Source organism: Styela clava, chromosome 6, assembly GCF_964204865.1.
Source record: "Styela clava chromosome 6, kaStyClav1.hap1.2, whole genome shotgun sequence".
NCBI classification, from domain to species: domain Eukaryota; kingdom Metazoa; phylum Chordata; class Ascidiacea; order Stolidobranchia; family Styelidae; genus Styela; species Styela clava.
The window spans coordinates 20,273,839-20,289,225 of record NC_135255.1 but is presented as its reverse complement, the minus strand read 5'-3'; the positions used below and the strand labels follow the sequence as shown (position 1 = coordinate 20,289,225).

The 15,387-nt window shown below is 35.7% G+C and overlaps 1 protein-coding gene across 1 annotated transcript; it reads left to right on the top strand.

The window, feature by feature from the left end:
- The first annotated feature begins 3,369 nt into the window (after nucleotides 1-3,369).
- Nucleotides 3,370-15,032, top strand: LOC120331967 (uncharacterized). The gene is made up of 9 exons (XM_039399165.2): nucleotides 3,370-3,528; nucleotides 4,834-4,929; nucleotides 9,350-9,607; nucleotides 9,832-10,041; nucleotides 10,550-10,648; nucleotides 11,288-11,386; nucleotides 11,924-12,062; nucleotides 12,688-12,785; nucleotides 13,809-15,032. Exons 2-9 carry the CDS (start codon nucleotides 4,890-4,892, stop codon nucleotides 14,171-14,173), a joined length of 1,308 nt encoding a protein of 435 aa, XP_039255099.2. The 5' UTR covers nucleotides 3,370-3,528; nucleotides 4,834-4,889; the 3' UTR covers nucleotides 14,174-15,032.
- The last annotated feature ends 355 nt before the right edge of the window (nucleotides 15,033-15,387 follow it).

Genomic DNA, 15,387 nt, shown 5'->3' with positions numbered 1-15,387 from the left:
GATTATTCTGAATCATTGTCAACTAAATATTATATCAATACATTAAACTATTACATATTTTATATTGAAATGTATAGATACGATAGACCAAACATGATAGTCATAATGAGGAATGCTTATCTATTAGTATCATATCAGTACCTCACGTAATCGATCGTGTTTAGTCTAATCCGACTCACCATGATGGAGTTCCGGGCGTAAAGGAAGCGCTAAGAGTGATAATATCACAGCGTTGATTTGGACCTGTTGAGTTTATTATTATGCAAATAAAAAAATGATAACATACATAGACATAGTGCCAGGAATATACGCCGTTTTTGAGCACTTCAAATCAATCGTCGACAACCACTTGGTTGCGCATTTACGTAAACAACGGAATCCGTAGCATAGCAACGGATTTGCCGAAGTTAAATAAAATATAAAAACAACAGAGCGATGTTCAAATATATGGACACGAAGCCATAACGTACCTCAAACTTCACGGAATAATGCGAATGTAACCGCCACAAGCAATTTGTGCAGTAGTTGAAGGGAAAAAAGATTTTTGACACATGAAGTTGGGTACACAAATGTCAACCGCGGTACTACCTGGCGTTTCATTGGCGTATTTAATTAATCGAACTCCGGGAGCCAATAGAGGAAGTCATTCGTAAATCCAATTCACATATTCTTCCTGTCGAATGTAATTGCAGTCACCACAAGCATTAGGATACCGACCGGCAAGTCCCAGGATACCAAAAATAGACTTGATCCCATATTTATTTTGTTTTGCGCTACGTCGACTCCGGTAGAATATACTACGGAATTGATATTCATTTAAACCATGACCAAATTCAGTAATTTTCGCAAATTTAACTCAATCACTTACTGTGCGATATGCCTTGATCATTGTCATCATAGTATCGTTACCGAGGAACGAAGCTTAAGTTGATATTCTCGGTTGTTGGACGAGGCTCTATCTATGGGGTTCATTTTTTGTTTGTGATGACGTCATCAAAAATTGCGCAACTTGTGGCGGTTACGTTTGCAATAATCGTGAAGTTTTCACTGTACGTTTTGACTTCGTGTCCACATATTTGAGCACAGCTCTCTTGTTTGTATATTTTATTTAACTTCGGCAAATCCGTTGCTATTCTACGGATTCCGTTTTTTACGGAAATGCGCAAACAAGTGGTTGCCGACGATTGATTTTAAAGTGCTCAAAAACGGCGTATATTCTTGGCACCATGTTCATATATGTTATAATTTTATTTTTTTTGCATAATAATAAACTCAAACAGGTCTAATTCCACACCGTAGTATTATCACTCTTGCTGCCTACTTCCCTTTATTCCGGAACTCCATCAGGCTGAGTCGGATCAGACTAAACACGATCGATTACGCGGAGTTACTGATATAATACCAAGTTATGAGCAATTATCATGCTTGGTCTATCGTATCTTTACGTTTTAATAAAAACATTCAAAAGTTCAATGATTTGAATTAATATTGAGGTGGCAATAGTTTAGAACAGGGGTCGGGAACCCATGGCTCGCGAGCCATATATGGCTCTTTTGGTGACGGCATATGGCTCCCAGAAAAATCTAATATTCTAAGACTAAGCTTACTATTGTTACGAGATTTCAAACACTTTTATAGCCAATTTTGGCAGGAAATTCCCAATACGTTTGAGAACGCGCGCCCAGCACATGTCTATGTTATGTAAGATAATCACCAGACAGGCATTGTGACAAACAAGGGGAGTCTGGAACATATATTGTGACATCACAAAGCGATATAGTTTTAAAAACACTACGGAGATGCCTAAACGAAAAAGGGTGATGAGTATCGTAGATTTCAACTTGGGCTGCAAGTGAGCAACCGTTCAAGGCCCGCAGCGACTACATGCAGCATCAGAAATCACAATAAATGTATATTGACATTGTATGTGTTGACTTTTGAGTAAACATTTCAGGCCTGATTAAGTGAAGAAATGTTATATGGCTCGCACGGAAATGCAATTGAAAATATGTATATTTTATGGCTCTCTTGACCAAAAAGGTTACCGACCCCTGGTTTAGAATGATCTACAGTACAACTATAGCAAAGATGACATTCAGGGCGTCATCGGAATTTCGTTGTAATCGTTTTTTTTTATATTTTAGACTTTAGACGACTTCGGTAAATTAGCAATGCGTACCGCAGCTGACGGATAGCCTTTCATTTTGCATTTCTAAAGTTGTACATTGTATTTATGTAAAATTTGTTTTATTATAGTAAATAAGAAGTGACATATATTGCGAATAAGATAGTTTGAGTTGTTTTAATCGTGTTAATTACTTGTGTTGTTGTAGAGCAGGGGTAGGCAGCGTTTTGTGAGTCTAACTGGAAATGTTACATTTTATATACCACTTTTACAGTGTTACAAAGGCAAAAGTTGAAAACGATAAGTTTCGTGACCGAACTAAATTTAATTGCAATCTCAATAAATTCTTGAGCTATTTTTTAGCTAAAACATCAAATTTGATTTAGCTTGGTTGTGGTAACATCAGTCGAGCCAGATTGAATTAAGTAACGGGCCAGATTTGGCCCGCGGGCCTTACTTTGCCAATGCCAGTTGTAGAGCTATAAGTTCGAAATTGTTTTCTAAAAATATGGAACCTGTTGTAAATCAGTTTAAAACAAAAATAACCTGTTTCTAAAATTGAATGTCATCGCTCGGCACATCAAGGATTCTCAAACTTTTCAAGCCGCGCCCCGTTTTGGAATGTTCTCTCGCCTCATCCCAAAAATACCTAGCCAACAATAATCTACAAATAACAGATAGTAAAGCGAAAGTATGTTTTATTCAAAAAGCACGTTGAAAATACGTGGATAAAGCGTAAATAATGAAATAAATGAGTTTTGAAATGTAAATATTCAAAATAAGGCGGGCAAGGTAAAATCTAACAAATATTTTTAGTTTTAATTAGCTTCACGTACCTTCAAAAAATTGTCTACGCCCCTCTTGTGGGGAGCGCCCCATCGTTTGAGAACGACTGGTTTGAATATCAACATTTGAAAACTGTAGATGCTTGTTATAGTCCTAATTTGAACAAATGAGGCAAATAGATTAGTTCTAATTTAAATACATTTAGGATAAAAAGCCAGAGGCATTTGTGCATTTGGAAAACTATAGTCATATATTATTTACATTTGAAATACGGTCATTTGCAGGCGGATTTGTGGTGAACTGCTAGCTAAAGGGAACAAGTTGTTCTATGATTAAGATATATCTTATATTCATGAAAGTGTTAATTTTCGCATCGCAACTAGTCTTACAATAGCATTTCAGAAATACGATCAGTACAAAATTTGGGTTAGCCTTACTAAACCGTGGACGTGAATTCTTGCCTTTGAAAGGGGTTGTTGGAGGAAGACTTTCAGAGTTTCATAAAACATAAAACCGACAACAAAGGATTTGCTTGATGTTTATCAACATTTCCCGGACAAAAATTGCATTTCTCCAATGATCGCCAAAATAGCTCCAAATGTTATGTAGTTAAATATGTAAGTATCCTCTAGAAGGCGATTACTTTTCAAGTTTTTTTAGGCCTGTATTTTTCTGACATAAAATACAAGTTTCCAAGTTCAGCAAACAGCACCTCCGTACCTATTCGTTTGTTCATTGCTCTCTTACATTCGGTATAATATTTAAATGAAAAATTTGTTGCTGAATTTAGAATACAAAATGACTAAATGTTCCGCGGAAATCTGAAATCCGTATTGCTAGTGCAGAGCACACGACGTCAAAATAGTGTTCCCAGTGATGCAATTTAAATCAATATTGTTTGGGAACATTTTCTTCATGTAAATGTATATTATAATAAAGTATATATGTGTTCAAAATATGTTATCACCATGTACATGGTGAGCCAAATGTGGGTTAACAATTAATAAATGAATTGATTAAGAATAAATGTCACACTACTTTTGGCCCACCTTGTATATCAATAGAAACGCAGTAATGTGTGTCCTCCCTCAGTATGTGTACCAGATTTGGATTAGGCCATAATTTCATTCCAATTTTTCTTATTTTAGCTCTCTTACGAGTTCGAGGACTGCCTGTGTTAGTCAAGTGAATATCCACTTGCCCATAGATTTCAGTCCCTTTACACAACTTGATGTAAAATAGTCGAACAAAATTAGTTACCTTCATATTAGTACACGTAATTCAGAGCGCTGTATTATGTGCTCACCCCTAATAGCAAGCTCTGATATGCAATAAGGAAGTAGGACGAAATCATAATATCTAAAACAATGATAGACAAAGTTAGATGCATCGTGTATTCAGAATTTTTGAAGGGTTATTGAGTTAATTCCCGATAGAAATATCTCTTTCTTAACTAGATTTAGGCTTAAGTAATCATGGCGTAAGAGTGAAATAGCACAGGAACAACCGTCAGGCCTTACACCTGACATGAGCAAAATTTTTACGTCATACTTACATGGTCCGCCAGTTTAGTTGGGCACAATTTTTGGCCCTTGGTCCAAAAACCTTGCCCACACCTGCCCAAAACCTCACTCCGTCAATTTGACAGGCGATAGCGAAACAGAAATATGCCAATAGCTCTCCATGGACATCATTGACCGTTCGTCTGTAGCTTTGTTCAAAGTAAAGTGTTAAAACCAGAGGGAAGCTCACAAAAAATGCACGCTCGCAAATTTCATTTCGCATAAGGCTGTTCCCGGAAAACGTTTTCTCCACAGAACTCTTCTCATTGAGCCCACCATCTATTGAGTAAATCCAACTCCTGTAAATAAATGCATTTAAAATAAGAATTTGATCGTTTCAATAAATTTGCAATTTTACAGGCATCAAAGAAACTAGTTATCAAAACTTAATTTTGGTCACACCTTTTGAACTATAAATGGCCGCAGTGAAGTGTATGCTATTGGTGCTGTTTGCAGGTGAGTGTTATTACATTTCGATTACGGATAGTATGTAGAAAAAGTAGGTTCAGGTTTTAATAAATTTAGATGTGACATAAATTCCGACTGCAGATATCCGCACCTGATTTAAAAAAAAAAATTGCCGCAGGATTCCTAACTCTTGGATAATTCAGAACAAACTCCTGATTCCCGCGATCTAGATACATTCTAGAGTTTGGTGATGACTCAGTTTGCAGTAAAAATATGCTCCCCCCTCACATTACTAAGACCATGCATTGTATCTATAGACATAACACTAAATTGCAGTTCTCGCAACAACTTCTATGTCCTTACATTGAAATATATAAAATTGAAAATTTCCAAATATCGGCCATCATAGCATCTGCCAAGGATGAGAAGTCAGAACGGTGTTCGTTTATTCATTATGGTTTGTTAACATCCCGTTATTTCTATAAACTCTTTTTGTCCTATCATGACCAATGGCTACAAAAAAATATACCATGACGTAACAAATGCGTGAGCTTTCGAGAAGAGCGCTGCATTAATTTTGCTACATCCTTAAATAATATAGTTCGTCTGTGCCACCCTTTTTCCTCATTTATGCTTGATTTACAAAGTTGTAAAGCTCATGCTGGCTAGAGTTACTTGTTAACTTACTGTTATAAATTGATTTCGAAATAAATATAAGCGATTAGGGAAGGAAATACAGGGGAGGAGTGCAGAAAATAAACTATTGCGTGATTGGGATGCCATTCCCGAAAATGTTTCGAGTCTTAAAAACTTCGCAACTTCATTATCCAACTCCATGTTTTAATCTACATATGCTTGTGAGTCTTGATTCTCAGTTATAAATTTTATTAAGTCTCGTAACAGAAGTAGTTTGAAAGATGAAATCAGTAGTTCGTGTAGTTCTCTGGAAGTTATAAAATATAAAACCAATTTAAAATCTCCATCAGTGGTAATGAAGCAGCAGAAGTCTCACTTATATAGAATAAAAAAAGTAATCAAATCTATTTGTTGGACTGATATTTTCCCGATTAGTGAATCTGCCTGTACATAAAAGGTATATTATTGTGTATCTCTGCTTTGAAAGTGGCAAAGCATTATTTTTAATTTTGGTCGGCACGCGGAACAATTATGTCGTTAAACTTAGTCGATTTTGTCACGCAAGCCGAAAAAGGTTGCCCACCCCTGACCTAGGCTGTCTTGGAATCAGGAGACTAAACCGGGATCGTTTTTTTATTAATATGGAATTGATCGATTAATGTAGAATCGGAGTTGGTTTATTTCAAGGGGATTTGAATCTGACTTGTTTTCGCGGATGTGTTACCTAACAATTTTGCCAAGATTTTTTTTATTGATCGGTCATGTGTAAACCGTGCCTTTTCAAAAGTCAAAGGTGGAAGTGTCTCTCTGATATATGTTACGCAATTAGCTCTGGCAAGCCCGTTGCTATGCCCTGTATTCTGTTGCTATGTTAATGCGCCACTATGTGGTTTCTGACGATTGATTATAGAATGTAGTGCCCGAATATGGCGTCCATTCTTAGTAGAGTTTGCCACCACCGTGGGTATATAATTAAGCATTTCTCAGTTTTCTGCATAATAGTATTTCTAACAGGCCAAACTGAACGTTGTAATATTTTCAATCCTACCACTCACTTCCATCTTCTTCCGGAATTCGATTAGGATGAGTCGGAGAAGTTAGATACAATAGATTGCGCGAGATACTAATATAATACAAATATATGAACAATCACCGGTACAGCGTTCATGCTTGGTAGATCACAGCTATAGGTTGCAATATATAGTAATAAAGAGTCTAATGACTTTTTAACGTAGCAATGATTCAGAATGATCTACAATTTTACAGTACGACCTTAGTTGCGATGTGATTCAGGGCGTTGTTGAAATTTTGCAATAACCAGGGAACCATTTCTTCTTTATTTTATCATTAGTTTTTGTTTTATACGCTGGAGTTAGACGACCACATTAAATGGGTAATGTGCACTGCAGCTGACGGCTAACTTTTTATTCGGCGTTTCTGAAGTTACACGTTAGATTGATTAGATTTATGTAAAGTTTGTTAGAAGCTACCGAGTGAGATATACTACGAAATATATGTGTGGGTTACCTGAAAATTCTTTTGGGTCGCTCGTTTTTTTCGAAACAAGGATAAAATATATTATTATTATTTGTATTTAATATTGAACAGTTGCCTGGAATAATTTGTCGATGTTAGAAATGTCATGGCGTGAAAACTCGGCAGCATCTATATTGCTATGCTCAAGTGAAGTCACGGCACCATTTTGAACAATCGCTGATTGAAAACAAGTTTTTTCATTACTGCAAAATTAAAATAATTTTGTGGTTCAATGAATGTGTCGTATCAGTAATTAATTTTATGGCCATAAAAGCTCTACATGCCGTTTAGTAATTGAGCATATTCTTGGGCCGGTAGCGTTATTAAAATTAAAACCAGAAAAAATCTCACCGTCTCCTGGAAAACTTTCTCGATAGTCGACCTATTTTTATCGAGCCCGCCCACCTATTGAATAGATGGCAATGCAGTACGCATGAATGTATTTGATATATAAACTCAAGCGTTTCAATAATTTTCCAGTTGTACCGGCATCATAGAATCTAGGTATTGTAATTCAATCTTGCTTGCTATTTTGGCGTACAAATGACCACAGTGCGATGTATTCTGATGGTGTTATAGGCAGGTGGGTGAATTGGCTATTTCGATGATGAATAGTATGTGGGAAGAAGTAGAAATCAAAATATTCGAAAACTTCACTCTCGATTCATATTTCACACAAAAAACAATTAAGAAACGGGAAAATTCTGGTCATTTCGAATATTGGTGGCTCTTTATGTAGCATGATTGCATATTCAGAGCTTGAAATCAAATTTATGAATTCGCCGTATAATAAAAAATCGGCGCCTCAGAAGTGTGTGTACCAGTATGGAGGTAACTAATTTTGTTCGGTTACTTTACATCAAGTTGTATAACGGGACTGAATCTTATGGACAGGGGGTATATTCACTTGGCTAACACAGACAGTCCCCGGACTCGTGATAGAACTAAAATAAGGAAAATTGGAATAAAATTATGCCCTAACCCCAACCTGGTACACACACTGCGGGAATACCTACAAAAATACCCAACTCTGAATATTTTGACTCAATCTCCCGGACCTCCTACTGCACCACACCTGGGGGTCCATTCGTCATCTTTGTTACCATTTAACTTGTTAAAGCATCACAACGTAAAACGAGAAATTGGCATTCACCAAATATTGTAAATATTCGAGAGAGTTTTTTTGCGCCAAATCTCATGATATACCGTGCCCAGGCTGATGATTGAAGGTGATACAGCTGAGTGATCAAACCTCGGTTTTCTTCAACGGCGAGTCGGCGACCGTGTGTAGGATTTCGAGAGAATATATTATAAACCGTGCGTCACGTGCAGAATCGCACGTAAGGTGCGTTTACACTGGATGCGCCGCGGCAGCGCGACACAGGTGTCTACATTGCTCGCGTCATTTTTGTATCGCTCGATGGCACCAGGGGCGGTTGCTTAGAAACATAGACGCGGTAAATTCAGTCACGAATTTCGTCGGCCACCCGCTTAATTATAAATAGAACAAAACAGCGAACGCAATTAAAAATATCATATTGATTCCACAGAAATTGGAGTTATCAAATATGAAGGTAACGTTAAACAAGATACTGTAGTCACGCATTACGAATACGAAGCTGGGAAAATGAAAGTCATATATACAATTATTCACTGAAGCACATTAAAGTTCAAACTTATCAAGTTTGAAATAGGAAGCTAGTTTGAACATCGAAAATTTCCAATACTTGGGAATAAAATGGGTTGTGACCTACTTAATTATAATAAGAACGAAATTGAATAAAAATACTATTTCAGACTATGGAAGGACATGTGCAGAAAGATAATTATTATTATAAACCATCATCAATATTACAATTCATCATGTTAAATATCGACAAAATAGATTTGAAATTTTTTTATTCTGCAATGTCAAACCATCAGGAATACCCAACTGACATATTCTGATTATTAAACAAAAATTAAATCAAGTATTCACTACATCGCACTGAACTAGTTTCAAATATACTTTATTATTCAATGCACTTGTGCTTGGACATAAGCAGTTGTCCATGTTTGAAAATTGTGGATAATTCATTACAATGCACCTCCCTGGGTATGCCAAATAGAAACTTCATTCAATGCAAACTAGTCATAGAGTATAATAGCATTGAACAGCCAGGAGAGACTTCAAATATGTGATGTATGTATGTGAAATTATGTGTCGCTCGACCAGAAGCGGCGCGCCGCGGCCTCACATTTCTGATTGTCTTACCGATATTTTATATATGACCAAATCAATTTTCTTTTTTTACAGGAACACTACAGTCAGCGTTCTGCCAATGTGATAATACTTCACTGGTTATAAACGAAGGGGAAGGCAAGATTCTGTCTCCAAATTATCCCCCGAACGAATACGGAAAACCAGCTTCATGCATGTGGGAGTTCCAGCCTCCGACAGATGGAAAGGATTACAGTCTCAGTCTGGCGATTGTTTATCAAAGACTCTATTTTATTGTCGGATCACATACCGAGAAAGACTGTACGGGAAATTATTCGCTTTTCATAAACAATGGTACGTTGACAAGTTGTAAAATAATATCACATCATATCACAATTTCCGTAATACGTGTTGTATTATTACGTCACGTTTTATATCATGACGTCATTCATAATGTATAATGACATCGAATCTTTGTTAATTTCCTCTGGGGATCCATGAATTATTTCAATTTATAATAAAAAAAATATTATATATATTTTCTATCCATGGACTCTAACATGATCTCGTTTTTATAGAAAAACAAGACTGCCAAAGATACATTGGCTTCCCGAATCAATACGTTACATTGATGTTCTATGATTCTAACTCATGTGGCGCTGGATCTCCCCATCAATCACTATCTTCTGGCGTTACAGTCCGATATAATTCTAAAGGATTGATGTCGAGTTCGAATCAATTCAGTATGGGTTTCGAAATCCAATACAAATTTACCGAATGTATTAAAGGTATGCTTTCGTGTCCTGGTTCTTCAAAGTAAAAATCGTTTTACAATGAAATGAAGTTTTTTGTTTACAAATTCATAAATGTTGCACACATGATAAAGAAGCAGGACTTGAAGCCATAATTGTATTTTAAAATTCTGAGCTTTCGACCTTTGAGGACCGGGAGTTGGAATTGAAATTTTTAGCGGAAACTGTAATAGGCTCGCAAACGTGATTTTTAGTCAAGCTTCCGTCATTCCTGAGTCGAGCTTCGCACTGTAAAATCCGTTTCCGTTGAATCGACTCTTTTTCATTTCAATAAGAAGAGACAAAACATATTCTCAAATGAAGTTTATGATTCCAAATCTTCCTTGTTATCTTAAATAACTGCAAACCAATTATGAAACAAATTTTATCAGAAATATATATAATTTATTAGGAGTTTCAGAAATGGGAAATCGAAGTTCAAATCCAATATTCTTAATGTACATAGATATATTCATTTTTAAATAATCAAATTACGTTCTTTCAGTGGCAACAATAAAAAATGAAGTGGGAAATGCATCTTCATCCATCAATTTTGCGCGGACAAAAGCAGCGACCGATACATCACTCACAGAGTTGTCAGAAGGTAATATAGCAATGCTTACTTGAATCATTCGAATGAGTCTTTTTTTATCTTATTTATGTTGAACCTACCACGAACTATATCTCATATTATTACTTTAGCCATTTGCCATAACTCCATATCTACCATGGCCCAGAACATACTACGAATCTCACCTCCTATTCTTATCCCCAACTTTTGCCTAATTTTTTTTTAAAACTTTCTCAGCTAGAATTTACCGTGAATTCTACTTCATATGCTTATTCTGTCTCAGCACATATCATATCATTATTCCCCCTTGCCCTAATGCCCTCCGCTTTAAGATTTGTATATATCCTGATCCAATGCAATGGATTTCACTTAGGACGTTAGGAGACTAACTAATTGCTTAAAGAATCAAATCTATTCTAACCTAGACCCGATTTTCATCAAATCCCATTCATTTGCTCGCACTACGCTCCGAATCAGATGGTCGTTGTAATATTACGTTTATATTATTTATTTATTTAAATTATTTATTCAATTAAAATTAGTTTAACACGGTCGAACGGTAACAGTTTAACAGTGAATGCACACTGACTAAAAGAGCAACAGACAGAATCAAGAATATTCTTAATGTGCAAAGGTATATTCATTTTTACACGAAAAATTACGTTCTTACAGTGGCAACAATAATAAACGAAGTGGGAAATGTATCTACATCCATTAATTCTGCGTGGACAAAAGCAACGACCGATACATCACTCACAGAGTTGACAGAAAGTAATATAGATATATTTATTCTAACAATTTGACTTTTATTTATCTTATTTACTTACATACCACGAATTCTTTTTCATGTTATTACTTATCATATGCCATAACTTCATATCTACCATGGCCAAGAACATACCACGAATACCATCTCCCCTGCTTATCCCCATCTTTTGCCCAATTTTTTTTCATCTTTTCTCAGCTACAATATACCGTGAAAATTTCATATGCCTATTCTGTCTTAGCAAAGAACATATCATAATTCCTTCTTCCTCCTATGCGCTTCGTTTTAAAATTTATAGCCATTCTGAATCGGTTGCAATGGATTTTAATTTATGAGACTAACCATTGCTTCTATTCTAACCTAAACCAGAATTTCCATCAAATCCAATTCATTTGCTTGCACAACGCTCCGAATCAGATGGTCATAATGCATTCTTGCCAATCAAAAAGATTTCAGTCTTTTCAAAATGTCTTTTTATTCCTATAAGTGTCTACTTGCCCAGAGTTTTATTTATGAATTTTCAATGTTTGCATCTTCAACAGGAACAGTCAACACAAATACTGAAACGACCCCAAGCCCAAGCGGAATGAGTCAAACAACTCTAATACTTCTTCTCCTTTTCATACTTATCGGTGTTTCACTCATGGTCGTTGCTGGAATTGTATTCTACAGGAAAAGACGGTGAATGTTATTTATAATTAGAATCATGAATTCGAATTGTAGCCAAATCTAACTATTGTGTTAGCGTGGCGGCTGCAATTCTTTAGCGTGAGATCTACCTCTCTGTAACGTGAGATCTGCCTCAAGCTATCGCGTGCGGACTACCACACTATAGGGCAGCTACCACACTAATCCGACCCGTTGAGTAATTCAATCTGGCCCGCCTGATGCTGCCAAACCCAAATTGAAACCAAGTTTTGGTGTTTAAGCTAAAAAAAATAGCTCAAGAAATTTGTCGAGATTGCCATTAAATCTAGTTTTAGCAAGCGGCTTGTTATTTCCCACTTTTGCTTTTTTTAACACTGTAAATATTGTTCATAAAATGTTACTTTATACGTCACTTTACATGGCCCGCTAATAGTTTGGCCCCTGGTCCAAAAATCTTGCCTACGCCTGCTGCAGAACAACTCATTAGCGTTCAATTGTGTTTCTTTGAACAAGGCATCATGAAAATGTAAGTTTCATTCCTATATCTAATAATTCATTTTGGGTAAATTTTAAACTGGCGATATTTGTCACTTACAAAAAGCGTTAAGTATAAATCTCAATATTATTATCTTTAATTCTCTTCTACACGTTTTCACAGTTTACAACTCGGAGCAAATGCCGATACAGCACAAGGGACAGTTCCTAACTCAACTGAAATGAGAAACGCTATTCCTGCAAAACAAAACGTGACTTCGGGTAATATGATAGGATTTTTCGTATTTGTTCTGAGAGAGACAAAAACCGACAAGATGGCTTAATCATGTAGTCGAGTACCTTAAGCCTGATTCCCATGTTGAATTCGAGAATAGTTAACTGTTTCCGATGCATGAATTAGGGTGGGGGTAGTTGTAACGTAACTAACCAGCAGTCACTCACTCACGAAAAGCAATCACTTTGATGGCCGTATGATCGCTATAAGAAATAACTTCAGCGTTGTTGTCAATGTTCCCTCTAATTTTTGTAGTATGTGTGCGCAGAAATTTTGGTGTGTGCGCACTTTTTTGGAAATGACTAATATTTGTGCAAAAACCATGGAAGAAATTTTGGCGTTCTAACCGGGTAATAAGTGGGCTTATTAAGAAAATTTTGGTTATTCAATAAGTTTTTGTATAGATTGTAAATGCTTTAGTGAAGGCTATATGTTATCAGTAGATAACAATGAACATACATGGAAAATAATAAATGAAATTGATTGTAACAGATGGTTTTATTTGAATTCAAATAAAGGGTGAAAAAAGAACATTGTTACATTACATCGAAATACGTCTGTGCGCAGTAAATCTATGCGTGTGCGCAGCCTCTGAAAGCTGTGTGCGCGCGCACACGCGCAAACCTTAGAGGGAACACTGGCTGTTGTATATTTTTATTATTGAAGCACTGCTTGTTTTCGGGTTGGCGAAATAATAAATTTCTCTCTCTCTCTCCACAAGAGATTCCAATCTGTGTAGGACATTATTAAGCGGTACGATGACAAGAGTGTTTTTGATATTTGCACGACATTAAGCCTTATTACACATTTGGTAGACGACAACGAACCTTTGTCTTCTTTATCTATCAACGGTGGTCAGCTTATTGCAATTGTTTAATATTCATTAGCTGCCAACGTTATAATTGCTTTAGTAGGCATCCTAAGCCATTTCTATTACTGAATTTAGCATCGATATTTCCATGATTCCATCAAATAGCATGTGGATACAAACGTAGTTATTACATATTCAGATACCGATGTTTACGAAGAAGTTCAAGCTGGGCCAACTGGTGAATATGAAACGGTGCAACCAGCAACTATTGGATATGAGAACGTACAGAACAGGCAAGCAGCTGATGAGTATGAAGAGGTACGATCAACAACTGTAGGATACGAGAACGTGCATAACAGGCAAGCAGCTGACGGGTATGAAAAGATGCCATCAACAACTGTAGGATACGAGAACGTACAAAATAAGCAAGCAGCTGATGGGTATGAAGAGGTACGATCAACAACTGTTGGATACCTGAACTTACAAACCAAATGGTTAGATGATGGATACGAGAAAGTCCATATCAAGGAAACTACTCGGATACAAGATGTCGAATATCACTAGATTCGCTTCAAAGATTCTAGTCATTGTTTGTTTTACTGAGCAAAAATAGCACACTAGCGACGCCTTCCTTTTAAAAACGATTTGAAATGTCTAAAGTGTATTTATCGACAACCCATAACCTTCAGAATTATATACACGACACAATGGTTTTGTATATAAGCAATTCATTTCCGAGTGATTTATTATTTTTTTTAATTACAATGAAATTATCGGATTGTTTTTATAAACAAAGCTCTTGGATTCTGTTACCCTATCTAATTTAAATGCACTTTATTTCTATTTTATGCCTTTTGCACCAAACCATTAAAAAATTTATTTTGGCAAAATTCAATTTCCGATCAGATACATATGGTTATTTGAAGTAAAAGTTTATTATAATACAGAATTGTACTACAAGGTTTTCTTATATGCAACTCATTCGAAACTAGCCATTCTCTTATTTATTATGAGCAAATCTACAAGCGCATTAGTTACAAAAATTTTATTTCAAAAAAAGACTTTTGGGTTTTCGTAACATGAATTATTCATACGCATTTTTCACTTCCTTCAATACTTAGAAACGATGATGTATTTTATTACTTTCAAGGAATAGTGCTATACAATGCAACTGCTTTAAGATTTGTCTTCCCATCATATCAACTAGGAATATTCAATAACTGTTAGCTGGTGTTTTTGATTGATAAGCTAATTTCACAAAGCATTTCTTGGGATTTTGTTGCTATTTGTGTATTTTTTAATTTCAATTCGTTTAAAATTTTGAAGTAATTTAAACTTCTTTGAATTGTAATTTGACAAAAACACACTCAACTTTTAATTAATAAAGTAGTTTTAGATTTTTCAACTCGAATTAGAATTTGAAATGGAGAGAAGAGAATTTCCAAATATTTCTTTTTCTAAATAACTAACTCACTTTTATGTATTTATTACTAAATATCTATAGTGTAAGATTATGTAAGTGTTGTAATGTATTATTATATTCCTTTAAAACAAGATTCATTTATATTATTTAGTCTAAAAATTGAATGAGTGTCAGAATTTTATTTATTTAAGCTATATATATGATTCCTACAGCTAACCGAGCGACGGTAGCTGTCTTCATTTTAAACTTGAAGGATGGATCATTCGAGGGAGTCGGGGCATGGGACAACACACTAGGGAATGAATACGCACTGCTATGGCTGGGATTGTATTCTACAGGAAACGTCGGTAAATAT

Excerpts from the sequence above, each read along its gene's own strand:
- LOC120331967 (XM_039399165.2), top strand. The coding sequence starts at position 4,890 with ATGGCCGCAGTGAAGTGTATGCTATTGGTGCTGTTTGCAG. Across the intron at positions 9,608-9,831 it reads TTCGCTTTTCATAAACAATG|AAAAACAAGACTGCCAAAGA; the intron begins GTACGTTGACAA and ends TCGTTTTTATAG. Across the intron at positions 10,042-10,549 it reads ATTTACCGAATGTATTAAAG|TGGCAACAATAAAAAATGAA; the intron begins GTATGCTTTCGT and ends ACGTTCTTTCAG.